Source organism: Schizosaccharomyces japonicus, assembly GCF_000149845.2.
Source record: "Schizosaccharomyces japonicus yFS275 unplaced genomic scaffold supercont5.1, whole genome shotgun sequence".
Lineage (NCBI taxonomy): Eukaryota > Fungi > Ascomycota > Schizosaccharomycetes > Schizosaccharomycetales > Schizosaccharomycetaceae > Schizosaccharomyces > Schizosaccharomyces japonicus.
In genome coordinates this window covers 158,057-184,158 of record NW_011627860.1, presented here as the reverse complement: position 1 = coordinate 184,158, position 26,102 = coordinate 158,057, and the positions used below count along the sequence as shown (strand labels likewise).

General features: G+C 43.2%; 10 protein-coding genes across 10 annotated transcripts; 5 read left to right on the top strand and 5 right to left on the bottom strand.

Annotated features, from left to right (window-relative positions):
- The first annotated feature begins 495 nt into the window (after positions 1–495).
- SJAG_02183 (HisK/Mak2 protein kinase Mak2) lies at positions 496–9,268 on the top strand. The gene has a single exon (XM_002173359.2). It carries the CDS (start codon positions 615–617, stop codon positions 7,524–7,526), a length of 6,912 nt encoding a protein of 2,303 aa, XP_002173395.1. The 5' UTR covers positions 496–614; the 3' UTR covers positions 7,527–9,268.
- On the bottom strand, positions 7,622–9,257 carry SJAG_02182 (DNA replication factor C complex subunit Rfc3). The gene is made up of 4 exons (XM_002173358.2): positions 9,030–9,257; positions 8,846–8,910; positions 8,128–8,787; positions 7,622–8,072 (listed from the first exon to the last, which is right to left on the bottom strand). The coding sequence occupies exons 1-4, from the start codon at positions 9,092–9,094 to the stop codon at positions 7,846–7,848; spliced, it is 1,017 nt and encodes a 338-aa protein (XP_002173394.1). The 5' UTR covers positions 9,095–9,257; the 3' UTR covers positions 7,622–7,845.
- SJAG_02181 (RAD51D-like protein 1) lies at positions 9,206–10,300 on the top strand. The gene has a single exon (XM_002173357.2). The coding sequence runs from the start codon at positions 9,456–9,458 to the stop codon at positions 10,095–10,097; it is 642 nt and encodes a 213-aa protein (XP_002173393.1). The 5' UTR covers positions 9,206–9,455; the 3' UTR covers positions 10,098–10,300.
- Positions 10,301–10,311: 11 nt separating this feature from the next.
- On the bottom strand, positions 10,312–11,829 carry SJAG_02180 (translation elongation factor EF-1 alpha Ef1a-c). Its single transcript, XM_002173356.2, has one exon. It carries the CDS (start codon positions 11,732–11,734, stop codon positions 10,355–10,357), a length of 1,380 nt encoding a protein of 459 aa, XP_002173392.1. The 5' UTR covers positions 11,735–11,829; the 3' UTR covers positions 10,312–10,354.
- A 79-nt stretch (positions 11,830–11,908) lies between these two features.
- Positions 11,909–13,360, top strand: SJAG_02179 (hypothetical protein). Its single transcript, XM_002173355.2, has 2 exons — positions 11,909–12,401; positions 12,460–13,360. The coding sequence occupies exons 1-2, from the start codon at positions 12,157–12,159 to the stop codon at positions 13,211–13,213; spliced, it is 999 nt and encodes a 332-aa protein (XP_002173391.1). The 5' UTR covers positions 11,909–12,156; the 3' UTR covers positions 13,214–13,360.
- SJAG_02178 (UTP-glucose-1-phosphate uridylyltransferase) lies at positions 13,294–16,034 on the top strand. Its single transcript, XM_002173354.2, has one exon. The coding sequence runs from the start codon at positions 13,515–13,517 to the stop codon at positions 15,021–15,023; it is 1,509 nt and encodes a 502-aa protein (XP_002173390.1). The 5' UTR covers positions 13,294–13,514; the 3' UTR covers positions 15,024–16,034.
- SJAG_02177 (ENTH/VHS domain-containing protein Ent3) lies at positions 15,176–17,224 on the bottom strand. The gene is made up of 5 exons (XM_002173353.2): positions 17,117–17,224; positions 16,966–17,005; positions 16,843–16,885; positions 16,715–16,783; positions 15,176–16,606 (listed from the first exon to the last, which is right to left on the bottom strand). Exons 1-5 carry the CDS (start codon positions 17,150–17,152, stop codon positions 15,424–15,426), a joined length of 1,371 nt encoding a protein of 456 aa, XP_002173389.1. The 5' UTR covers positions 17,153–17,224; the 3' UTR covers positions 15,176–15,423.
- An 86-nt stretch (positions 17,225–17,310) lies between these two features.
- Positions 17,311–19,796, bottom strand: SJAG_02176 (NAD-dependent malic enzyme). The gene has a single exon (XM_002173352.2). It carries the CDS (start codon positions 19,249–19,251, stop codon positions 17,581–17,583), a length of 1,671 nt encoding a protein of 556 aa, XP_002173388.1. The 5' UTR covers positions 19,252–19,796; the 3' UTR covers positions 17,311–17,580.
- A 2,732-nt stretch (positions 19,797–22,528) lies between these two features.
- SJAG_02174 (transcription factor TFIIA complex small subunit) lies at positions 22,529–23,246 on the top strand. Its single transcript, XM_002173350.2, has 4 exons — positions 22,529–22,649; positions 22,699–22,704; positions 22,848–22,929; positions 22,971–23,246. The coding sequence occupies exons 1-4, from the start codon at positions 22,615–22,617 to the stop codon at positions 23,175–23,177; spliced, it is 330 nt and encodes a 109-aa protein (XP_002173386.2). The 5' UTR covers positions 22,529–22,614; the 3' UTR covers positions 23,178–23,246.
- Positions 23,247–23,298: 52 nt separating this feature from the next.
- Positions 23,299–24,611, bottom strand: SJAG_02173 (hypothetical protein). Its single transcript, XM_002173349.2, has one exon. The coding sequence runs from the start codon at positions 24,409–24,411 to the stop codon at positions 23,572–23,574; it is 840 nt and encodes a 279-aa protein (XP_002173385.1). The 5' UTR covers positions 24,412–24,611; the 3' UTR covers positions 23,299–23,571.
- Between the last annotated feature and the right edge of the window lie 1,491 nt (positions 24,612–26,102).

The following is a 26,102-nucleotide window of genomic DNA, read 5'->3' as shown; positions in this document are numbered from 1 at the left end:
ATTTAATAAGCTAATAAGGTTACGCCGAAGCGAAGATGACGTACTTGCTGCACGCCAGATTTGCAAAGGCAATTCGAGAAAAAAAGTGATTTTCCTTCTTCTGAGAAGCAGTGGGAAAGAACCCTTTTCGTCATGAGACGTTGTTTATTTTCCCAAGCTCCAAACTTTCTTACTCCTCTCAACGACGCTTGCAGAAACACATCTCAATAATGTAATTTATTACCGCTTTTTTACGACAGTTCAGCCTATCGGCTGCTTCAACTGGCTTTCCATGTCGTTCAGAACACGCTAAAAGCAAGCGGCATCACTTCCAACAATAAAACTCTGCTTCTTGCTGGCAGAACAAATTACTCTACTTTTCTTTTAACTCTTTCCCCGCTAGGAGTAATCTCTCGCTTTGAAACAACCCACGGAGAGCAAAACTCTGATTTTCTGGTTTTGTGATTCCGAGTGTGCTCCGGTATATATAAATACCGCAGTCTAGTGTGTTTGCCTCAATAAGGTTAGACTGGAATTGTGGCCTTGGGAACTACAAGAATGTTTTAATTGTTGAATTGAGAGCGTACATGCGTTTACAGCAGATAAACACTGGAGGTTTATGCTAATTCTACACAATGAATTACTCTATCAACCTGAAGGAAGCAGTAGAACTGGCGCTTCCTCAGCTCGTTGAATATGAATTCCCAACAAAACACGTAAATGCGATTCGGTCAGCATTTTTGCCAACTCTAACGCTGTACGGAGTGGAAAAAGAAACAGGGAAGCGTATTGTCGCTCGGTTTTGTCAACAGGTTGCTTGTTTGGAACATGAATGTTTCGTTTTGCGGCAGATATACAGTCGCGAATCTGGCTCCAACTATGCAATTGCACCCGTCTTTAGGCTCTTGTGCGAGTCCACCCTAGGTGTTCTAATTTACGATGAACCCGGGGAAAATCTACTGACAAAATGGTACGAAGTTCCGAAAGGACCGACCATTTTACAGTTTTTTGACTTTGCCTTCGCGGCATGTAAAACACTTGACTTTATTCACAAACACGGTTTTGTCCACGGAGAGATCCGTCAGGACACGTTCCATTTATCACAGAATGGTTCTTACAACGCAAAATTACTTGGCTTTGGAAGCAGTTTGGTCTCGGTACATTTCAGCATTCAATGTCTCGATTGGCAAAAGTTCCGTCGAGTAGAAAACATTCGTCAGAAATTGCAGTTCTTGACACCTGAGCAAGCTAGTGAGTCTGGAGATCCACTGACCGCTCGCAATGACATATACTGTCTAGGCGTTTTGTTCTACATATTTTTATCTCGCTGTTATCCTTGGAGTGGCTCTCCAATGCGCATTATCCAGTGCATTCTTTCAAAGCCGTTTCCTTCTGTAATAACAAAGCGACCTGAAATTCCCTTTCAGGTCGATTTATTAATTCAGAAGATGACGTGCAAGTCTGAAGATGAACGATTTGCTTCTGCCGCCGAGGTCTACGATGCGTTACTGAAAGTTCAGCGCAGCATACTAGAGGCCCAATCTCGTCGCTCGTTCTATGCGGCAATTCGTTTTGAGTCGTTGATGTACCGTTTCTTTCCAAAACCGTTCCGGCTCTCTAATACCTTATACGGACACCGTTCCGAGTATGCTACGTTGATCGAGTTGGTCACTGCGTATTCACTGCGACAAACAACTACAATTAACGCCTCGAGGTCGAAACGCGACTTACTTACGCGGTCAACGAAGTATCGAACACCTTCAACAGACGCTTTGTATTCTCAGGTGGTTACGGTGACCGGTGGAAAGGGTTCGGGAAAATCATACCTTTTGCAATCTGTTAGTATTGAGTGTCGAAAACTTGGCTACTTCTTTATGACAAGTTATAAACCGACAACAAGTACTCCTTGGGAAACGTTGTGTGCTTGCATGTCATCCATCATACGTCAAATTTTGTGTGAGATTGATAGCATAGTTCGCGAGTACTTCACTTTTCTGTGGGATCAAGTTGGCTATGAGCTACTTCATCTCAAAGAGTTTTTTGATATGATTCCGGAACTGTCTTACGTTCTTGATCCAAAGTATAATATGCACATTACAGAACATCAATTACCGAATGTTCATAGTCGCGACATATCTGATTTTGGTCAATGTAGTGGCAGGATGTCAACAGTAACAATCGTCTCGGAGATCTTTCGTTCTTTCACTTACTTTCGCCCTACAATCATTATATTTGACGATGTTCACTATGCTTCCTTTTCGTCGCTTGCAATCATGAAAACTCTAATCTCGACGAAGATTCCGTCTTTTTTTGTTTTCTCTTGGAACCCTACAAAGTTTTCGAAAGCAAAACAGAAGTTTTATATAACGAAATGTCCTTTTTCAATGCTTACTAGCATCAACGTTTCAAACTTTAGCAAAGATGCGATCTTCTCTTATGTCAAAGATACTCTACAGCGTCCTCCTCAAGTTTTAGAACCATTGGTTACCTTGTTATTAGAGAAAACAAATGGAAGCCCAATTTTAATATCACTTATGCTTCGATGTTTGTATCATGCCAACTATTTCGTTTTGGATGGTGATACAACATCTTGGGTTTATGATATCAACAAGGTTACACGCTTTTTGAATAAGATTGGCACGTATTCACTTACAAAGCTAAACATGATGGAGCTTCATCAATACATGTCAAGTAAGCCTTTGAATCTTTTACTTTGGGCAAGTGTTTTGGCCCAGCCGTTTTCATATACTGTGCTAGAAAAACTGACAAAACCATTGGGTGTATTCATACCTGCAGAAGTGATGCTTATGGAGGCCAAAAATGTCCTTGTGCATGTTTCTGATGATTATTATGGCTTTCTTCATAATGAACAGCATCATGTACTCTACGGTCAAATCAGTGAGACCGAGAAGAAAAAGATGCACAGTTACATCGCTGAGCAACTTGTTGTCCATAGGATTGTCCCAGATGATCGTTCTTCAGCCGTTACTTATATTTTACGAGCTGAAGCAGATATTAAGTTGTCACCAAACGCACATCTTTACGTCGATTACCTCCTGAACGTTGCCGAAATGGTTATAAGGATTGGTTCCAATGAATTTGCTTGTGAAATATTACGGGCCGCATTGTTTATTCTGCCAGAGGATCCTTGGAATAACGAGAGGTATGACAATTTAACCGTATTAAGGCTCTACCTGCTCGCTGCATATTGCAATTGGTTTATTGGAGATGATGATGAAGCAAAACTGTTGCTTAATAGCATCTTGGCAAATGTTAATGACTTTTCTCTGACTTTCCCGGTGTACGAACTTTATTTAAAGCTTGCAATGACAAGTGGTGACAGTGTAACAGCTTTATCGATAGCAATGATTGGGCTGTCTTACAGCGAAATGCCAGATCTTACTGCAGAGATTCTTGAAACCCGTGTGGACGAACTTTTTGATGAAGTCGCAGATTATGTTTTGCAACATGATTTGGACAATTTTACGAAACCCGAACCGAATGATGCCTCTTACAAAGCTTTTATATCACTGCTTTGTCTGCTGGCTCCCTTAACTTATAATATCTCCCAACGTTTGCATTATTATCTTGGCTTTCAGATTGTTAAAGAATTCATTAAAACTCAAAGTCGGAATCTTAGGTCCTCTTTGGTTTTTGTTGCATGCTATTCAATATTAAAGGGAAAGCGACCTCAGGTACTGGATAAAGTCATGAACCTTCTACATCCTGATGAATTTCGACTGGCACCGTCGAACATGGAAACGCATGTGTTTCTTCTTTACAACGCATTGCCTAATAGAATGGACGATTACTCAGCAACAGGAAACTTTATGCGCCGTCTAGATGACTGTATGCTGAAGGGGAATGGTTTGTACTCTGTATATTGTTTTGTCCGGCTATTTACAGCACGACTATTTAACGGTGAAAATGCACATCAATTATTGTCTGATCAAGAAAATGCGGAAAACTGGACTACCTTGTGGAATGTTCCGTCATGTTCTGAATACCTTCCTTTTTGTCGAAATGTCATAATGGCGCTCCTGGGCTTAACTGATAATGAAAATCCGAAAAGCCTATTGACGTTTGATGGTTATGATCAAAGTATATTTAATCTCTCAAGCAGAAATAAACCCACAGTTGAATATCTGTGGTGTTCACGTATTTTTCTTTGCTTGGCCTTCTTATATGGCCATTATGAAACTGTTGTTGAAGTTGGCTTGCAGTATCTTGCTGTTACTCACCGTAGGATACTTGATACTCACTTTGTCTCGACGCGATCTCTTATCGCTATATCCGTTCTGGAGTTACTGCGAACATTAGATCTAACTCCTGAAAAACGGAAATATTACTTAAATATAGTGCTGGAATTACAGGTGCAGATCAGCTTTTGGACGAAGAACTATCATATTCTTGGTGTTGTTTCGTGGATTCATATAATAAAAGCATTGTATCATGAATTTAATGATGACATTGAATTATCATGGTACGAAGTCGAGGAATCACTTGGCACTGTTGAAGTTATGTCATCTGTACTTGATCGCGCTATTGTTTTCTGTTGTGCTGGAAGGTTTTATTACACTCATCACAGTCCATTCTTAGGAAGAGCACATGTTTTAAGAGCATGTTCGTTATTTCGACAAATGGGGTATTTCGGAGTCGAAAAGCATTTAGCAAAACAATTTTTAGGATCCGAAACGTACCTTGGGAAAAGAACATTTCCTGTCGGTGTTCAGACGACGCAGGTTCAATACGAAAGTGGACCAAATCGCTTTTCTAGAAGAGGTTCACTAAAAATTGGTTATGACGCTGTGGTTCAAAGTTTTGATAAGGCACTCCCTTCTTCTGATGACCATGTTCTTGGAAGACAGTCAAATTCTTCCGGCTCATTATTAGACGAGGGCATGTTGAGCATGAAAAGTGAAAACCTTAATATTATGGCGTTAATGTCAGTTATTGAATGTGCCCAATCTCTGTCTGGCGAGCTACAGTTGCCTGCTTTGCTCAAGCAGGTAATTCGCTTTATCTGTGAAAACTCCGTTGTTACAAATGTTTCTGTAATTTGCTGCTGCAGCTCAACTTTTTCAGTGGTTGCAAGAGGAGACGAGAAAGAGCAAAAGGTTTACGAGCCTTATTTGCGAGTAGAGGACTCAGACGTTACGATTCCTCCACAGCTATTAGCTCGTGTGCTTCATGATTGCACAATAATGACCCTCTATGAGTCTAGTTGCTTAGAAGAGAGTGTAACAGAGCAATGGTTAAAGCAGAAAAAACGAACAGATTCTTTTACTTTAATCCCTTTATCCTGCAATCAGCAAGTTCTCGGCATACTTTTCTTAAGGCTTCCAAGACACACATTTCGGGGTGCAAACCAAACATTTCTTAAACTGTTGTCTCAACAAATTGCCATCAGTGTTTCAAATGCACTGTTATATCAAAAGTTGCGTAAAACAATTACGGACAATGTTACTTTAATTGAGATTCAGAAAAACTCGTATAAGAAATACAAGCAATTGGCAATACAGTATAAAACTATTCTTGATGCTGTCCCCTCAATTGTCTGGATGATGGATGACACCACTGGTGACATCGAATACATGAACATAAATGCCCAAAAGTTTCTTGGAGTATCTGGAGGGGACCATTCTTCAGTTTCAATGTTGAAGTTTATCCATCCTGACTATCAAGAAACATGGCGAGCACTTCTGCAATCACAAGATAAACTTCAGAAACAGGGTATTGAAGTTCCTTTTCTCAAGTGTACGGGTGGTTACTATTGGTATCTTTGTCGGGGTTTGCCCATGGAATCGGTCGTTCAAAACCAGAAGAAGTGGATTATCGTTTGTTTCGACATTACTGCTGAGAAGGAAGCACAAGACGCTGCGTTCCGCGCGATGAAATTAAAGGCCAATTTCTTGGCTAATATGTCACATGAGTTACGTACACCATTCTCTGGTTTCTACGGAATGCTTTCTTTACTGAGTGAAACAAAACTTGATGAGGAACAAAGAGATATTGTTTCTACAGCCAGACAGAGTTGTGATTCTTTGCTTCACATTATTAATGACCTACTCAATTTCAGTGAGCTTGAATCTGGAAAGATGAAAATTGAACCGGACAAGGTTTTCGATGTTGAGGAGAGTATCGCTGATTGTATTGAACTAGTTTATCCCACGACTTCACGGAAACATGTCCAAATTTCTTACGATATAATGCCAAACGTACCGTCACTACTTGCCGGTGACTGTGCAAAATTACGTCAAGTCATCACTAATTTGCTTGGTAATGCAGCAAAGTTTACCATGCACGGACATATTCTCCTTCGTTGTTCTATCCTACCTGAAGATGACACCAAGTATTCGTGCAAACTAAAGGTTGAGGTTGAGGATACCGGAATTGGACTTACCGAAGAGGAAATGAAACTTCTGTTTCAACCGTTTACACAAGTTGATGGAAGTACCACTAGAATTTATGGTGGTTCCGGATTAGGTTTGTCTATATGTAGACAAATCTGCAAAATTATGAACGGTGATATTGGGGTTGAATCTGCTGTTAATGAAGGTTCAACATTCTGGTTTTACGTTGAGCTTAGGAAAGTTACTGCTGAGTCAGCTCAGGAGCATCTTAACATAAAAACATCAATGTTCGAACGTCTTGTGAACTTGCTTCAAGATAAACGGGTCCTAATTCTTAGGTCATTTTACACTGCACGATCTATTTTTAATGCTATGTTTGCCAAGGCCTCTGTAAGTTATGTCAGCTGTACGAACGCATTTAAAGCAGAAGTTCTTGACGCAATAAACAAGAGTCGAGGATTTGACTTTTTGTGTTTTGAAATCCAAGGTAATGAATCTCTAGAACTATTGCAGACGATTCTTTCCGTTACCAAGGCAAATGAACTAATCATAATTGTCTTGCTTCCTTTGTCAAAATCTACAAAAGATGCTACTTTTCTGGAGCAATTCGACCGATTGTTACGACAAAACTCGAACAAACTTATAGCTTTGACAAAACCAGTCAGAATATCTAAACTCATAAAAAGTCTTTCAAAGCTGCTGTCTAGACCGCAACATTGTGAGAGTTTAAAGAACTGGAGGCCTCCCTCGTCTTCACATATCAATGTTGATTTGGGAAGACTCACAGAAGAGGAAACATCTGCCCTTCGCAAAGTTCGAGTATTGATTGCCGAGGACAATATTATTGCGCAAAAGCTTCTCAAGAAGCAGCTTAATGGCTTTGGATTGAGTGTCGACATTGCTAGTGATGGCCTTGAACTGATACAAATGTTTAAGGATAAGCCTTCTGGCTACTACAAATTGATATTTGCTGATCGCCATATGCCTAAATGTGATGGTGTAGAAGCAGTTAAGAATATACGACATTACGAAAAGGAGCACATGGACAATAGTCATATACCTATTGTTGCTCTTACCGCAGATATCCAAAAATCTGCTAGAGAAAAGTGTCTTCAGGCCGGCATGGATGTATATATAACAAAGCCATTTTTCAGAAACGAACTTATTGATGTTCTGAGAAAGTACATACTATAACGCTCGTTTTTTTTCAGTTTTGATGATGCATGATTCTGTATCATTCTGAAGTACCTTGACTTTCCGATAATTACTCTTGCCGTTTTTCCATAAACGGATTCCTGGTTTGTTTTTATGTTATTAACACTTTAATGTTATTCACGGTTTTTGATTTTAATTTTTTGTTTATAGTCAGTAATCTAGAAAAAAAGAGAACGAAATTATTAAGACAGCTCTACACTCGTTTGCACATCAAGCATTTTGGTTGTGTCTTCATTTATTATAAATCATGAACGGTATAGACTTTTGCCCCCCCATCTGTACAAGATATCTTTTACTACTAATTCTTAGCAGCCAAATCGACGCCAGTCTTAATGGTAGCAATGAGAGCACTAAGTTGTATTTTTTCAGAGCATCCGAAAGACATCCGATACTCAATCTTTGCGAGATTGTCTAGAATGAAAATTCTAGCATTTGCTGGAATCTGCAACTCGTCAATCGCTTCTGAGATGCATGCAATAATATCTTGCAATGCAAGACCTTTATCCTGTTTTAATTTTGTTATAGCTAGATGATGTTAGCACGTTTTGATGCTGAGCTCAGAAACGTCTTCTTAACGTACCGTTGCTAGCCGTAACGACTTCTTCGTTCATAATACTTTTCAAAAAGTAATCGATGTCAGCAGGATGAGGATGACCAACACAGTTGTATACAGCCGCTTCATCAACCACATCATATACAGCGTGACATGCTTGGAGGATGTTCAGTGCCTTTCTCATATCACCCTTTGAAAGACGAAGAAGTGCGGTCTTGCCTTCAGGAGAAATGGTACAGTTTTCCTTCTCAGCAACCTCGTCGACCTTCTTCTCAATTTCCGTAATTGGCAACGGCTGAAACCGAAACCGTGTACAGCGAGACTGGATAGCAGGTGCTATTTTGTTAATGTAGTTACAAATGATACAGAAGCGGACGTTTCTTGTATACTTCTCAATTACACGACGGAGCGCATTTTGTGCAGCCAGAGTCATTGCATCCGTCTCATCCAATATAATGAGTTTGAATGCCGAACTGAAAATTTGTTTTGTGCTAGCGAAACTCTTGATTTGTTCACGCACCACATCAATACCACGGTCATCACTAGCATTGAGTTCCATGACTTGGTTTCTGAAATTCGGTCCGTAGATACGATTTGCGCATGCTAAAATAGTTGAGGTTTTACCGGTTCCAGGAGGGCCGTAAAATAACATATGAGGAACTCGGTTCGTAGAAATGAATTTTTCCACTAAAACGAAAGGGGTTAGTATGTTAAAAAGCACGGATGACGGAACATAAACACATACAAGTAGCAATAATGTCTTTGTGTGCAACGACATCGTCTAAATTTTTTGGCCGGTATTTTTCAACCCTTACAGCAATTGGTTAGTCTATTGAAGAAATGAAAATGAATACGGGGACCGTTACAAAAAGTCTTGAGTGTTCACGATTGCTTGAATGCACGGTCACCGGTAACAATTGTGTTCATACCAAGGAAGAGTATCCTGAGTTTCTGGTTTCACGAAATCAGTAGCACGACCTTTTCCTTTATCCATTTTGAGAAGTTTATGTGGAGAAGAAGCAGAAGACTTGACTCGTTCGTCGTACTAAGACGCGTAAAAGAATCCGACACAGCAAACTCCTGTGATGAGCAAAATTGCGTGGCCGTCAATGAGAGAAACTCACCACCAACGATTTACTTGTGGAGGTTTCCCTCGCTTGGGTTTGCTAGAAGTACAGAATACCAGTAATGTGCGCGTAGTGTGCGGTGTGTGTAGAATTGTGTCGTGTTTTGTTTGTATTCCTAAACGACGATGACTGAAGATTGTTGAGATTAAGATATACAAAATAAGGACAAGTATCTTGTGTTTCATTAAGCGTAGTAACACAGTGCTTACGAGTTACAATAACTACAAAATGAACGAAGTGACGCAGTTCAGTGGAGACAGTGCTAATCTCGTTCTGTACTGGGTAATGAACACGTTTGGACAACGTTTTAAGCAATTGTTGTGGATCGACACACTGGGTACTTTTAATCCAACCATGCTTTCACAAGAAGTTCTTCAAAAAACGAACCTTATGCGTTGTTTTGATGCACATGGAGTCGAAGAATCATTGACGGAGGTTGAGAATATTCTGGAGGAACACAAAAACGGGTCAGACTTCAGCTGTGCACTTATAATCGACAGCTTTTCCATTCCACTTGGACTCTTAATGTCCAGAGGTTTAGTGACTCAGACGCATGCATTGATGATGCATTTGGGACGGAAAATGAGAATGCTCACACGGACGTACCCCGTTGCTGTATTTTTGTCTACAGCCAAAGTGTATATACCCGCGTTAAATCAACACAAGCCGGCACTTGGTGCGAGTTGGACGTACTGCCTCGACAACTCTTTCATGCTTGACGAGCAACCTGCTCATAGTCGTTGTACACTAGTGTGTCTTCATAGTCGAAGGCGTCTATCTGGCACCAAACAGCTGCTCCTTTGGATGAAGGGCACCTTTAGACACGAGCAACTTGCCATTGACTTTTTTGAAAGTAAGCCTATGAAATGAAACTAAATGAGCATAAGTAAAGAGTCATATCATCAGAAGTAAGAGTACACTTGTACACTCGTCCCGACTTACAGACCGGGATGAAGCATCTAATATAACTAAACTCAAACGAATAGAAGATGAAATTTAGCCCCGAAAAACTTGTTAAACAAACAAAAAGCAAGAAAATTTGCCGCTCAAAACAGACTACTCAAACACACAGCTACAAAACAACTATTCATAGTCTCAAAAGAATTTATTAGACGACGTTAATCAACTTACTTCTTTTGGGCCTTTTGGGCGGCCTTGGTGACCTTGGCTTGACCAGGGGCAACCTTCTCGACGGCCTTAATGACACCGACAGCGACAGTTTGACGCATGTCACGGACGGCGAAACGACCAAGGGGAGCGTAGTCAGTGAAAGCCTCAACACACATGGGCTTGGAGGGAACCATCTTGGCGATGCAAGCGTCACCGGACTTGACGAACTTGGGGTGGTCCTCAATCTTCTTACCGGAACGACGGTCGATCTTCTCAATGAGCTCCTCGAACTTGCAAGCAATGTGAGCAGTGTGGCAATCCAAAACGGGGGCGTAACCGGAAGAGATTTGACCAGGGTGGTTCAAGATAATAACTTGAGCAGTGAAGGAAGCACAACCCATGGGAGGGTCGTTCTTGGAGTCACCAGCAACGTTACCACGGCGGATATCCTTGACGGAAACGTTCTTGACGTTGAAACCAACGTTGTCACCGGGAACACCAGCCTCGAGAGACTCGTGGTGCATCTCGACGGACTTGACTTCAGTGGTGACACCGGAGGGAGCGAAGGTAACGATCATACCGGGCTTGATGACACCAGTCTCGACACGACCGACGGGAACTGTACCGATACCACCGATCTTGTAGACATCTTGAAGGGGAAGACGAAGGGGCTTGTCAGTGGGACGTGCAGGGGGCTCAATGGCATCAATGGCCTCCAACAAGGTCTTACCGGTGTAGGAACCGGACTTGGTCTCCTTGTTCCATCCCTTGTACCAGGGCATGTTGGTAGTGGGCTCAATCATGTTGTCACCTTGGAAACCAGAGATGGGGACGAAGGGAACGGTCTTGGGGTTGAAACCGACCTTCTTGATGAAGTTGGAAGTCTCCTTGACAATTTCCTCGAAACGGGCTTGGGACCAGCCAGTGGTGTCCATCTTGTTGACGGCAACAATAAGTTGCTTGACACCCAAAGTGTAAGCCAAAAGGGCGTGCTCACGGGTTTGACCGTCCTTGGAGATACCAGCCTCGAACTCACCAGTACCACCACCAATAATAAGGATGGCACAGTCAGCTTGGGAAGTACCAGTAATCATGTTCTTGATGAAATCACGGTGACCGGGGGCATCAATAACAGTGACATTGTACTTGGGGGTCTCGAACTTCCAGAGAGCAATATCAATAGTGATACCACGCTCACGCTCAGCCTTAAGCTTGTCCAAAACCCAGGCGTACTTGAAGGAACCCTTACCGAGCTCGGCAGCCTCCTTCTCGAACTTCTCGATGGTACGCTTGTCGATACCACCGCACTTGTAAATCAAGTGACCGGTAGTGGTAGACTTACCGGAATCGACGTGACCGATGACGACGACGTTAATATGACCCTTTTCCTTTCCCATGTTGACTAGTCCTTGGTGTGATGCTTGGTAGACGATAAATCAGGACGGATGGCCACCCGTACAAATAGAGTTCTGTGACTGTCTTTTTTTGAGCTTGGCTGCTTCTGATTGGTCAGTGAGACTAATGATCCCATTGGTTGAGGCGGTGCAACGCGACGCGTTTTGCATTTAGAAATTCGGAAACGTTAGACGCGTCGCGTTTTTCTTGTGCGAGCAGTAGCGCAAGCTAAGCAATATTGTACAGACATCGGTTTTTACAACAATTATTAACTGGATACGCGTCATATATCAAGGGAATTATTGTGATCTCTTAGTATCTGTGTTATTGTAATTTTCTTTTGTTTTTTTTTCCTTATTTCGAATTATTTTCATTTAATTCTTATTCTTTTAGAACACGGACTTATTTCGAATTACTAAAGAAAATGCCTCCTAAAATCTTAGAACAGGTTCGTAATGGTGCTACGGATGCTTTCTCTCATATGCCTGACTTCAGTTTCAACGCTGAGGCTGCAAAGGAATTGTCGGGACATTTAGAGAAGCTGGGTTCAGACGATGGTCCAGTCCAATTCCCGCTCGCATTTGAATCTGTAGAGGAAAAAGTAAACTTTCTTGCAATTTACGCTCTTTTAAGTTTTGGTTCTGGTTTCAGAAAGGAATTACATGAATTGTATGTTGTCACTAATTAATCTCAGACATTGATTTTTCATTACTAACATATGCGAAAGCGCTCAGCGAGGTGCTCAGGACACGACTTTATTTCTCGCGATGACCATGTATATGACGAAGAAACCGGGACTGTTGGATGCGGACTTCTTATCAAATGTCACTGTCAGTGACATTGCCGAATGGGCCGGCGTTCCCCTACGCATTGAGAAACCTTGTGAAGGCTTGTCGTCTTCCGCTATTACTGAGTTGGTAGACAGCGACTTAAAGCCATGGGTAGAGAACATGGCACACGTCCTTGTGGAGACAGGCACCATACTAAAACAACTCGACTGTCAGTCACTGGGAGCGTTCTGTCTTGAGTACGCAAACCCAAATGACTCCAACGAGCTTGTAGAGCGTCTGTGTATGTGTTTTCCTGCCTTCCAAGATGTTGGCCGCTTGGATGGTCAACTTGTGTATATACTGAAGAAGGCCATGCTCGCTGTGTACATGCTACATAACGCGTACCCGGACAGGTTTTCGTGTGAAGGGTTAAGTGTGTTTGCTGACAACGTCTTGCCTAGCATTCTTGTTTATTTTCATGTACTCGAGATTCCTGAATCCCTTCGATCAAAGCTTGAGAATCTTCAACCGCTCACTGACAAGGAGGCACTACAGCTTCGAACTGCCACAGTTCACATCTGCAATTTAATTGCCAATGAAACAAACATCTCTCCCGTGAAAATTGATCAGCGTCTGTGGAAATACTCAAAGTCAAATCCAGAATTGCGTAAATTGCCGAGATTTCTTAAAAAGGATACGGTGATGTTTTAGGTTCTCAGTGATGTTACACAAAGAAATTATTAACTATCAACCAACCACTTCACTAGACTTATTAGTGCCATCGTCACTTATTTACTACCTAACATTTCGTTGTTAAGCCCTCGGTCCGAACGAGCAATTCAACCCACCAAGTCACTTCCATTTCAACTCGCAGAAGACCGAACGACCAAAATTGAAGCACATCTAGAACGGATAGCACTTTCAAACACATTAGTATTTATTATTAAGCGACAATTTTGCTTCTCAATTCATTTTTGGTACTTTTCTTGTTTCATGAAGTTCAACTAGCAACATGCCATCCCATCTTCAAACGGAACGAATCCACTTTAAGACACAGTCCACCTTGGACTTCCATGCGTTGACCGTAAGCATTGCGGCAACGTCCATGAAGAATGAACTCGACAAACTGGTTGGTACTGTTGAACCATGCAAACGAAAAAACTTCCAATATCAAATGGATTCCTTCTTTGGTCTTTATCGTCGCTACCTAATGGACAATGTGAAGGGCTCAGAACTCAATTGGAACCACGTACAGCCTTTGGATGCGCAGAGTCTTCCTCAGCACAGCGATTTCCCAGATGTACCAAATCCGCGGGATGTAATCAATAAACTGGCTGTTCTGAAATTGAACGGTAGTGTAGGAACAGAATTTGGTTTGGAAATTCCCAAAAGCATGATTGAGGTTCGTGACGGTCAGACCTTTCTCGATTTATGTGTACGACAGATTGAGCATCTGAACCGTACCTACAACGTTTCTGTACCAATTATATTGATGAATTCTTTCGCAACTGATTCCGAAACAGTGCAATACATCAAAAAGTACCGTGGACATAGCATCGACCTGTCGACTTTTGAGCAGTCTCGGTATCCCAAGGTCTTCAGAGATACAAAGGTCCCAGTACCCACTTCAAGCACATCTTCTCAGAAAGAGTGGTACCCTCCCGGTCATGGTGATATATTTGATTCTCTTATTCATTCGGGAATGCTTGACCGTTTGTTGGCCAAGGGAAAGGAATATTTATTTGTGAGTAATATTGACAATCTGGGGGCTAGCGTTGATCCTCAAATTCTCTATCACTTAATACAGACACAGGCAGAATATGTTATGGAGCTTACGGAGAAAACCAAGGCGGATATTCGTGGAGGAACATTAATCCATTACGAGGGAAACGTCCGGTTACTAGAATTTGGTCAGGTCCCGTCACAGCACATTGAGGAGTTTAAGTCGGATAAGAAGTTCAAGCATTTTAATACCAACAATATCTGGCTCTATCTGCCAGCTGTGAAACGCGTTGTTAGCAAACGGGAACTGAACATGGAAATTATTCCCCGATTGGACACTATTGAGGTGGATGGTGAACAGGCAGAAACGCTTCAGCTGGAAACTGCTATCGGTGCTGCGATTCAGAATTTTAAGAAAGCCCATGGAATAAGTGTTCCGCGAAGCAGATTTTTGCCCGTGAAATCCAGTTCCGACTTGCTAATTATTCGTTCCGATTTATTTCACGAAGATCATGGACTGTTTGTGTTGGATAGTCGTCGTTATGGCATGTCAACTCCTGTCGTCCGGTTGGGTTCTCACTTTCAATCCCTTTCTGATATGCAGAAGCATATACCATTTATCCCTAAACTTTTAGAATTAGACCACCTTACTGTCGCTGGAAACGTGAAACTTGGGAGAAATGTTACATGCAAGGGAACGGTCATTATCGTTTGCACTGATGGAGAAATAACTATTCCCCCTAATGCTGTCTTAAAGAACTGCGTTGTTACCGGCTCATGCAGCATTTCCGAACATTAAATGATTTTCCGCGGCATGTAGCATTTCACTTTTCAAACTTCACCCTTCTCCCATTACGCTAAATCAAATTTTTTATGACTTCCCTGATCTCTCGATAATCACACACACACGAACTGGTACGGATACTCTCTCTATGCAACATTCCCAACCGCTCAGAACTACCGTAAATCAAATATAGAATAAAACGAAATCGGCTAAAATTATATTTTCTGTTATTCATTCTCAAAAAGTGCATCAGGTGCGAGCAATTGTTAGGTCAAACAAAGAGTCAGGAACCGCAGATTCCTATTGTCTACGATGCTTTGTTTCATGCACCCAAACAATATGAACGTATCACCTGTAAACGCACATGAAAGTATTCAATGACCAAATCGCTGACTATATCCAATGGGATATATTTTCAAAGAAGTAGATCAGTCATATGAGAGTTAGAAGGAGGTGCATTGGACTGAGTACTCGTGTTGATTACTGGTGTGCTGGGCGTCTTCGCGTTATTGTTTATGGGGTTAGACTTTTTGGCAGAAGACCATAAGTTACTAAAGGCATCCACAGAACTAGAGGTCTTCGTTGTCGTAGCTGGCTTCGAGTTGAACGTCGTGGTTGTCATTGTGTTAGCAGAAGGGGAAGTGAATGTCGCGGAAAGCAAATTCATTGCGGGTGTTTGTGCTGTGGAAGATGGTTGGGAAAATGCAGGCATAGTTGTGGAAAATGAGGATGCAGGTTGCGTGTTAGCAATGGGAGCGCTTTGGAAATCGTCGAACTCATCCTCGTCCGCAGCCGCAACAGTAGAGCTCTGAAATTCACCAAATCCATCGTCATCGAAAGCATCAGCCGTGTTCGTCGTTGTGGTAGCCGACTTAAAAGGTGCGAACGAGTTCACGGTTGGCGTGTCGTCCAAACTAACAAGATCGATCATAGCTGATTGAGGCGCCTGGGCCGGAGTGGATTTCGTCGAGCTAGATGTTTCCGTTGACCGTTTATTGGGAGCCGAAGCATATCTTCTGGCGATAGACGTATGACGACTATGCTGTCTAGACTTGGCACGAGAAGGAGCAGGTGTTTCATCCTCGCTGTATTCAGAACGTGCATCATCGACAGTGTCATGGTATGTAGATCCACTCTCAGAAAATCCACCGCCGTCACCGTAAATGCGCGACGTACCGCTGCTACCGAAACTCGAAGAACCAAAGCCCATCATACGAGTGCGACTAGAATGACGACCATGGATGCTAGGAACAAACGTTTCGCCGTGGTTACTGACCCCAATGAATTTGTCCTTGTTGAGACGAGCCTTCTTACGTTCCTTGCGCAAACGATCGTTGTCGTTCAACAACTCAATGACCTCCTTGGCACGATTACGCACGTTCAGACCTTGATCCTGTTGCTTGTGATCAATGTAATGGAAGTTTCGAAGCATTTTTATAGTTGCAATGTGAGCACGAGCGTCATCGATGACTCGTTCAGAACCATGTTTGATCAGATACTCAAGCAGCTGCAATGCTTTGTAGATCTGACGCCATTCCTCAGCAGTTTTTTCGGTGAAACGTCGGTAAATCATGCCCATAATTTCATTAAGTTGAGTGCTGAAAAAGACAGTTAGCAATAGTGCAAAACGGTAAGAGTCTAAGGCAAAATTGGTGCCGTCCTGTAACGCAGATACAACACGATCATCACGCCGTTCGTACACATACTAATTAAAGGTTCCTTGGGCAATGGTTTGCATTAACGAAGAGCTGGCACCCCAGGGCTCATTGTTTGTTCTGTAAAACACATTAGGATCGATGTTTCAAGCAATTGTAAGAGGTCCAAGGCAACATACGCTTCACGGACTTTAGCCTCCATAGAGGTATAGTTCATGACGACTGTCAGAGATTCGGTTAACGGACTATTCCAAACGGTACAGAAAACTCATTGAGTCATTTTCCTTCAGCAAAGCACATACTATTCTGCGCCTTTCGGACGGCAGCCTTAATATCATATAACTAAATCGTTAACATTCTGGTCAAAGCCATCAAAACAAGCAGCCAACGCAGCTGGAGCCCGCGAACAGTGCACTCGTCCAACCGCACGGTTTTGATTAGATAAATTCATACATTTAGGCTTTTAAAGGTCGACTGTAGCTCCTCCATGGTGCGTACGGCAATGATCGTAGAGGGAAGTTGTTTCTCTACAGCTGGGTGTGGATATGGCGGGCGGTACGGTGATGGACGGTATTGTAATGAGCGAACACCCGAAACAAAATTATCTAAGCGAGATGCTTATTTCATTTAGAGGACGCTGATCCCCTCTCCGTAGTACATTTGTAATGGGATGAAGTACGCAGTGTCTATTTCTGTGTGTATCAAATTCATTATTGCGAAGATGAATAAGTATGCTCTAAACAACCTATGAAGCATGAATTGTCTTATTGACATAGTTTTGAGATCGCCTCCCGATAGAATAGCGAAGTCCGTGTAAAACTCGCTACGGTCTTTTTTCTGTCCGGTACTTCAGCGAGAGTTTACGAAAATACCGCAAATGCAAATGACGAGAGGCTTGTGTACGCGAGAGGAAAAGCCTACTCGTAGCGAGGGTTCCACTCCAAGGCAGCTACTTCCTCGTAGCTTTTAGGAACTGCAACTGTGTTGGCACCTTGTTCCTCAGCCTTGCGCAGCACAGCCAGGATAATGTGACGAGAAATGTCACGAATGTTGGTGATATCAGGCAGAAGAGACTGCGAAGGGTCTTTCAGTGCTGGTGATGTGTGAGCCAAGGCATCGGCAGCAGCCTTAATCATCTCGTCCGTCAGCACTTGACAACGACTCAAGATACAAGCGACTCCGAGAGCAGGGTAGAGCAAAGCATTGTTGCACTGGGCAACAGGGCACAGCTTGCCGTCTCTTTCAATCGCAGGGAAAGGAGAGCCAGTGGCAATGAGAGCACGGCCCTCGGTCCATTCGTTAATTTGAGCAGGGCGAGCCTCAACCAAGCTAGTAGGGTTGGAGATTGGGAAGATTACGGGACGATCGGTGTGCTTGGCCATTTCCCGAATGGCACCTTCAGTGAACTTTCCAGGTTGTCCAGAACAACCGATGAGAATGTTGGGCTTAATGCGAGAAATAGCAGCCTCCAAACCAATTCCCTCGCCGGTGACATCCAAATCGGCAAACTCACTGTCAGGCTTCAAATAACGCTTTTGTCCCTCGGTGGCCACATCACGATGCTTTTCAAGAAGCAAACCGTAACGGTCGATGAGGAAAATGCGGTCGTAGGCTTCTTGTTGGCTCAAACCGTCGATCATCATTGCGTTCATCATTTGATCTGCAATGCCAATACCGGCCGTGCCAGCACCGAAAATAATAAAGCGTTGGTCATGCAAGTCTTCCTTACGGATGTGAAGAGTTGAAACGACTGCGGCAAGAGCGACAGCACCAGTTCCTTGAATATCATCGTTGAAGCAAGCGATGCGCTTACGGTACTTGTCCAGGATACGCTTTGCGTTCACGAGACCGAAATCCTCAAAGTGGACGAAGGCGTGGGGAAACACCTCCTTGATGCAAGACAAAACGGTGTCGACGTAGTCATCGTACTCTTGACCGCGAACACGGTCGCGGCGGAGTCCCATGTAAAGAGGGTTAGAACGATGTTTTTTGTTGTTCGTGCCGACGTCCAACACGATAGGCAAAAGCTTGTGAGGGTTCAAACCAGCGCACAAGGTCATCAAGTTTCCCTTGGCCACAGAAATCAACACACCGCCGACTCCTTGGTCGCCGATGCCAAGGATTCCCTCAGAGTCTGTAATGATGATGTACTCAATGTCGTCGCCTTGTCCAAATTGGGACAGGATCTTGCGGATCAATTCAGGATCCTTGTGTTCAATGTCCAAGAAGCAGCCTTCGGGGCGACGGAAAATGTTTGAGTAGTTGGCGATGGCGTCACCTTGTGTAGGCGTGTACACGATGGGCAACATCTCGAAAAGATGTTGACTCACCAAGCCGAAGTACAGAACTATATTTTCCGTGCGCAGAGAAGCAAGGAAGATGTTTTTCGCAAGAGGATTGTCACCGATGGCGCTGTACTCGCCGTAAACACGGTCGACCTGTTGCTGCAAGCTCTCTACGACAGGAGGCAGCAAACCTTCGAGGCCATATTCTTCACGCTCTTTCTCAGTGAAAGCAGTGCCTTTGTTGTAACGAGGACTGTTTAATAACTCAGTTCCTCTAAATCCATTAATACTTTTAGAAGCCATTTTTCATCTGTACGTCGCTGGTGTACGCGCTTGGTAGAGTGCTTAAAGTAGCAGCCGAGCGAGTACATTTTCCCAGCCCCGCTCATGCTATCCGCGGACAAAAGAATTGTACTTTGCCATTAAGTGATCGTGATTTGACTCTTGTTCTAGGCCACGTCTTTCATGTCGAAACCCCTCTTAATGGGATTCAGGTGTAGAATGTAGAAAGCATCTGTAACGAGTAAGAATTCGCGTTATAGTCGGTTTCACGAGCTCATCGCGTCAATGAAACCATAAGCCACCTGGATAAGCGAGACTTTCATGTAATTTAAAGGACCAGAGCTCAAGCGTCCCCTTCAGCAGGTTTTAAACCAATTCACTCGATTGTAAACACCAGGACCCGAAAAAAGCCGTATCAGACACACCTGTTGCTTCATAGCATCCACAAACGAAGCCATACCCTTTGTATCTAACCTAAATTATGCGTAGAAGAAACTACGTCGTATAGTACTTGGAATTTCGTCCTCTAATAACCGTTTAATTCAGTGTAATTAGCCTTTCAGCTGTTTCCTAACCAGGTACATGTTGGGAAAGGATAAGCTTGTTCTATAGGAGCACAGTATTTACTCCAAGGAGTCTTAACCCCTTCTCTGCTCGATTTCATCATGACGTCAGTAACGTACCCCTAGCTTACACCGAGAGCGACCCTTGGCGCGGATACAGCAAGCATATATACGAGAGTAGAAGTTTTTAGTTTCTTTTAATGCATATGTCTCATATAAAAGTTTGCTTAATTGTATAACGTTTGCAGGAAAACTTTTCTGTGTAGGTTGTGCATTTCTATTGGATGTAACCTTAAAAGCCACTTTCGGTACTCCTTTATAACTTAATGCCGTATAGTACTCAACATGGCAGACTTACCCTCTACGAACATCATTCCTGAACAGGGAGAGGTACGAAAGCATTGCACTAGAAAAAGAATGTTCTGGTGGATACTAACCGTCTAGTGTCTCTCAAAACCGTCTGTTTTACGTTGGAAATTGATTTCCAATACAGTTGCTAAACCCGTGCAAGTTTTTGCCAGTAATCGTCCTAAAACAACGACACAACTTCATATAGAGTACCCTCTGTTCAGTTTTGTTTCTAAATCGCGAACTCTTTCATCAAATAGCACGAAAAGAGCCCGTCGACATTAAATTGCCACTCCGTACACAGGACACCCTAGCTTGTGTGTTCGTGCGTTGTATTATTCTATATAACTATTTGTGTGTTTTCCCTAGTCTGCCCTAGACCCAGGAATTCCTATTCCATGCCTCAGCGGTTGTTCATTGTTGGCTGTTAAAACAAAAAGTTTACTATGTCAAGCTCAGAATATCATATTTATCCCACCGAACAGGTCCAGTCGAGTTCGTATGCAGGCATACAGGACATTTTAGAACTGGAAGAACTGATTCAAACTCCAGTTTCGACTACTTATGACGACGCCCCAGATGGCGACGAAGTCGTCTTACAGAGTGAGAAAGAAAAGGCAGATGCCTATCCGCTGAAGCCGGCAGGGTCCCTGTTGGCTCAGGGACTGATGTCACTGCGCTCCTTCATGAATCCCGATCGCCTTCAAGCCGAATCATTTCTGTCGAACAGCGTTTCTCGAAACTTGCTTCTTCAAGTCCTTCCTGTTGCGGTCGTGCTCGTCTGGTGCTCTGTTCCTCTTCCACTCTATCAACAACCAGTCGGCACTTATCGTATCCAGTTTTGGTTTTTTCTTCTTTTTTATTATGGTATTTATAATGCGGTAGGGTTGCTGTGGATCACGAAAATCTTTCGTCTTTACTCTGTGAGTTGGTGGCCCAGCCAATTAAGCGCTATCGCAAGTTATTTATTGTTCTGGATTGCCAGTCTTTTGTTGGGCAGTCTGGCCGTCTATTTTTCCTCAATGAGTCAGGTTACGTTCACATGGATCCTGCTGATGTTCATGTCCATGATTGTCCCTATCGGCTTATCGTTTACGAAGCTGTGGAAAAAACATACTCGTCAAACCACACAGCTTTTGGCCCAGTTGTCTCTGCTTGACCCCAATGTGCGTGACAACGCAATTTTCGAAACTGTTGGCTGGCGTGATGCTTATGCTCATTATTCCTGGTTCATTGTGGTAATCTGTATATCGTTGTTGGTGTATCTCGCTGGCGAGTACCTTACAAATGTCTACCACTCGACTCTGCCGCATTCCTCCACTGTCGCTGTCGCCTATGTCTATTCATGGACCTTGACTGTGTCGTCTTGCAACCTCATTACATCTTGGATTTTGAACACAAAGTCGCACTCGTATGCGCTTGTCAGCGTGTTCAAACTGTACTTTGAGTTGACTTTACAAGTGTATGTTCGTAACATGTATGCTCGTTTAGAGTCACCTCAGCAATTTGTTATGGTGCAGGCAACTTCAAGTTTTGTCATGATGAACATAATGCCGCTGGTTTTTATGTCCAAGACAGCCTACAGGCTGAATGTTGCTCTTACGAAGACAACAGACACGTATCCAATGTACCGTAAGAACATGGGAAGAAATTTTTATGTAAAGTGCCTTGCAGCGAATATTAGCCTTATGGCATTCTTAGGCTGGTCCTTGATCCTTCATTTTGGCCCCAACTCGCCTGTTTATCCCTACTTTTCGTTCCCTGCTAACGAGCCATACCGGTTTAACTTGACTTTCTTTGCATCGCTCGCAGTGTGGCTACATGAGAATGTTGCTGCGATGATTACGCGTTGGTTGATGCGTCGGATGTTCCATTTTGAAACAACGCTGGAAGCTATCAAAGATTTTATTGAGTATCCTGACCTTATAATGGCAATGGTTGCCGTTTCCGTGCACGTACTTCAAAATGTCCTTTTCAGCATTGTCCATCTCAAGTTTTAGGGAGACGGCAGTGCCTAATTTCTTTTTTGTTGTATATTTTGGCTTTTGACTCCGTTTCGGTTATGGGTTTTCATTCCGCCTTACCTTCTTCCGACTTGCGTTTTCGTTGAGTTTCATAATCGGACACATGGTCCTCATTTCCGTCGACATTCAAAGCAAACAAATGGCATTTGTTGAGTTTCTATGACACATATAAACATAATTGCTCTATTTCAGTCACTATGTCACTATGGTCAAGATTCTGTTCTGTTTCGTAGAAGCGCTAATTCACCGGGACGATACTTAAATTTCAGCACAAGGACGCGTTCGCGTTGCCCAGAGCATCATAGACACACTCAAGTGTTCTAAGTACCTTAGTCCTCGTTGTTTCGCCGCATTTGTGGTGGAGTGGGACTTTCTCTGGGGGCGTGAATTTCGGTGTCCACAAAAGTTATCCTCCCCACATACATAATTTTTGTCAGATTTTGTAAATAATGTCTCAGTATTACGAACTTTACAGAAGGAGCAGGTACGTTCGTAAATGTTTATTGAAGTATGATATCTAACGGCTGGTTTAGCATTGGGTATGGGCTTTCCCAAAGTATGAAAAAAAAACACCTCACTCATTGCCACCAATAAAGGGATTGATGCGCAGCATTCAAGTGTAGCGATTTTTATTTCATGCTTTGTGGCTCTCAGGAGTACATTAATGCTTACCTAATGATAGTATTTCTCTTACTGATGCTTTGGATGACTTAATTTCTCAGGGAAAGATTTCACCACAACTGGCTATGAAAGTCTTGTTTAATGTACGGATTTACGCTGTTTACACTAACTAATGGGTGTTTAGTTCGACAAAAGCATGACAGAGGCTTTGTCAGAAAAAGTCAAGGCTCGTTTAACGTTCAAGGGACATCTCGACACATACCGTTTCTGTGACGAAGTCTGGACGTTTATTATCAAGAACCCGAGCTTCCGCTTTGACAACGAAACGGTCGCAAGTAACAAGATCCGAATTGTCGCCTGTGCCACCAGGGACAATAGCGGTAATCGTTAGCCGCCATGCCTCGTGGATCGGCCCGTTAGATTTTCAATGGTTAGTAATGAAGTTTTCGCTTATGCCCAATTTAGAAAGATTCACGAGAATGCAGATACTCCGACTGACGTACCCCTACAACTATCGCATTGCACGTGGTTTACCATTCATGTCAACCATTGTAAATTATTAACAATGAAGAATCTGTCTGAAGCTTCCACAAAGCGCTCAGCAGATCATATTATAACTATCTACAAATAAAATGTCACGAAATGCCGGGATAAACACGAATGCAAACTCAAAAAATGCAAAAGCCGTAGTGGGTTATTTGCTGACAAATGATGCTAAACTCCACATGTCGTTTCAACGATGTGTGCTGCCTTTTGATAAACAGTACGACTAAAACAAAAGGTGCTTAGGCAATGACAACGGCAGCAGCAACCAAGAGAGCGGTGTAAGCAAAGGACTTGATGTCCAAGCCAGAGGCACCGCTACCTTGAGAAGAAGAGATGATGGTGACGTTGTGAGTACCGTTGGTGCGGTTAGCAGCACCAGTGGTAGAGGTAGCAAAGGTAGAAGAGGTGTGAGTACCGTTCACGAGAGCACCGGCGACAGAGCTAGTAGGGGCAGCGCTGGAGGAGCTCTTGGTGGAAGAGCTCTTAGTGGTGCTGCTGCTGCTGCCTTCAGAAGAAGAGCTGCTGGAGCTGTCGGAAGCGCTGCTGGAGCTAGCAGAAGAGGACTCAGAGCTGGAAGCAGAGGAAGTGGTGGTGGCAGAGACGCTGCTGGAGCTGGAGTCAGAGCTAGAAGAAGAAGAGCTGGTGGTAGAAGCCTCGGAAGAAGAGTCGGTGCTAGAAGCAGAAGAGGTGGTAGAAGACTCAGTGCTGGAGGCAGAGCTGGAGCTGGAAACAGCCTCACCTTGGACGATGTTGAATTGTTGGGATTGAGCATAGATCTCAGAAGAAGACTTGGGGTTACCCAAGTTGATTTGGTAGTCGCTACCAGTGGGGAAGTCAGTGGTGTCAACGGTGTAAGAACCGTCGTCAGTGCTCACAGTAGCCAAGAGCTTGCTGTAGGTAGGGTAAGTAGCAAAGTTAACCAAGTAAAGACCAGCAGTGTCCTTGTCAGTAGAGACCTTGGACCAGGAAACAGTCTCCTTGGTGTTGGTCTTCCACTCGTCGCTCTGGGCGGGGGAAGTGATGGAGAGAGCCATAGCAGTAGCCAAGAAGGCGAAGAAGGAAAGCTTGTTCATAAGCATGATGAATAAATGTCCGATATGTTAAAGATGAAGAAATATGTAATGCAACCGGAGGATGCTATAAAGTAAAGTCTGTGAACGTAAAGGACTGAAAACACCTAAAACACAGTGACAACTGGCAAAGGATGAATGTGTGTTGTGTAGCAGCAGGGTGGTTGATGGAGGCTTATATAGTTTTTCGGGCCTACCCAACACGTACGTAGTTCCGTCGGATCGCATAACGGGTAATGTTTTAATGCATATGTAACAAACAGATAATTTCAAACAAAATGAATGTATTTTATTAATGTATATGCATTTCAAAATTCTCGATCATTTCCCTATTTCCCATACGCTTCTCGTCAACAACCTCGTTGTGAAGCTGGTTGACCCGCGTCGCCGGTTGCTGAGTTGCCAGCCATGTATCGATGGATCAGTCTAGCTCCTGCTCGCGGGTATCACACGTCACAAGTATGTCATACGTCCCCGCGCTAAAAAGGACATGTGAGAGTTGTAATTCGCTGTTACTGTAAACAAGGTTAAGGGGACACCAGCATGTTAATTGCGATCGCTAAGCCGCAACCCCCAACACCGACTCTCCTCCTCTTTCATGACGCAACTGGATACGAATTGCTTGCACAGATAAAAATCTGAAAATGAATTATTCGTAGTCTATGAACGACAATTGCCAGTATCGCACGTAATCTGCCCAAGTTGTTCATCAAGGCAATGAGCAGTCGGGGAAGCAGTATTGCCTTTTCGGCTCCTCGCAACGCAAGTTTGCCGGTTAGTGCATATCACCAGAGATCTTACGAAACTTCTTCCGAGAAAAGCGAAATCTTCGTTTCTATTTGACTATTTAGGTATCTGATGACATCATGCGCTCAGGGTTTGAAGTGCAGAAAGGAAATGACTGGCTCCAGATGTCGTTTCGAGAACAACATCGAAAGAGCTTAAACGCGACTTGTACAGCCTCGGCTTTTACACCCCGTGATTTTGAGTAACATGTTACTCATTTTGTCGGCTAACAAAATAACGCAAAAGTCCGTTTTGTGGGGCGGATTGTTACTAATACAGCAGTCTTATCGACGTATAACCTGACAAGGTAACAATGGCATGCCGAATAGTGTTAGTAAGCAACGTGTAGTGAAGGTTAGAGCGGATGAACTGGTTACGGGTCTTTAGGGTCGTGCGGTTACTTACGGTAGTAGTTGCATTTACATTAGCAATTGCATATTCGGCATTCACAGCCGCATTCTGGTAGTGTGTATGCAGTTTTAAAATTATCCTTCTTACTTCATTTTCGTCTCCTATTCGTCTTCTTTACGTGTTTAGCTTCGGTGATGCGAAATGAAAGCAGTATCGCTGCTATTGGGCTCCTGCCGCTGTGCGACCTAGAGCAAGACGCGTTTCGACCATGTTTAATTCACGAAATTAAGTTGCGATGTAAGCGAGAATTATCTCCGCAAAATGAGCTATATTAAGAAGTGCTTATTTTACGGCACATAGTCCTGCCGGTATGCATACTGTGACTATCGTGTCTGGGAGAGAGTCAACGCTATCAAGCTCTGAAGGGGTTTTAGTGTCATTTAGTACAGAGCTGTTTTGATTGATTGTTGTACTATATTGATCATCAAGTTGGTTATCTATTCATATAGTGAAACAAAGGCTAAAAAAGCGAAGTGAAAGAGAGAATAAAAAATAGAAAAATA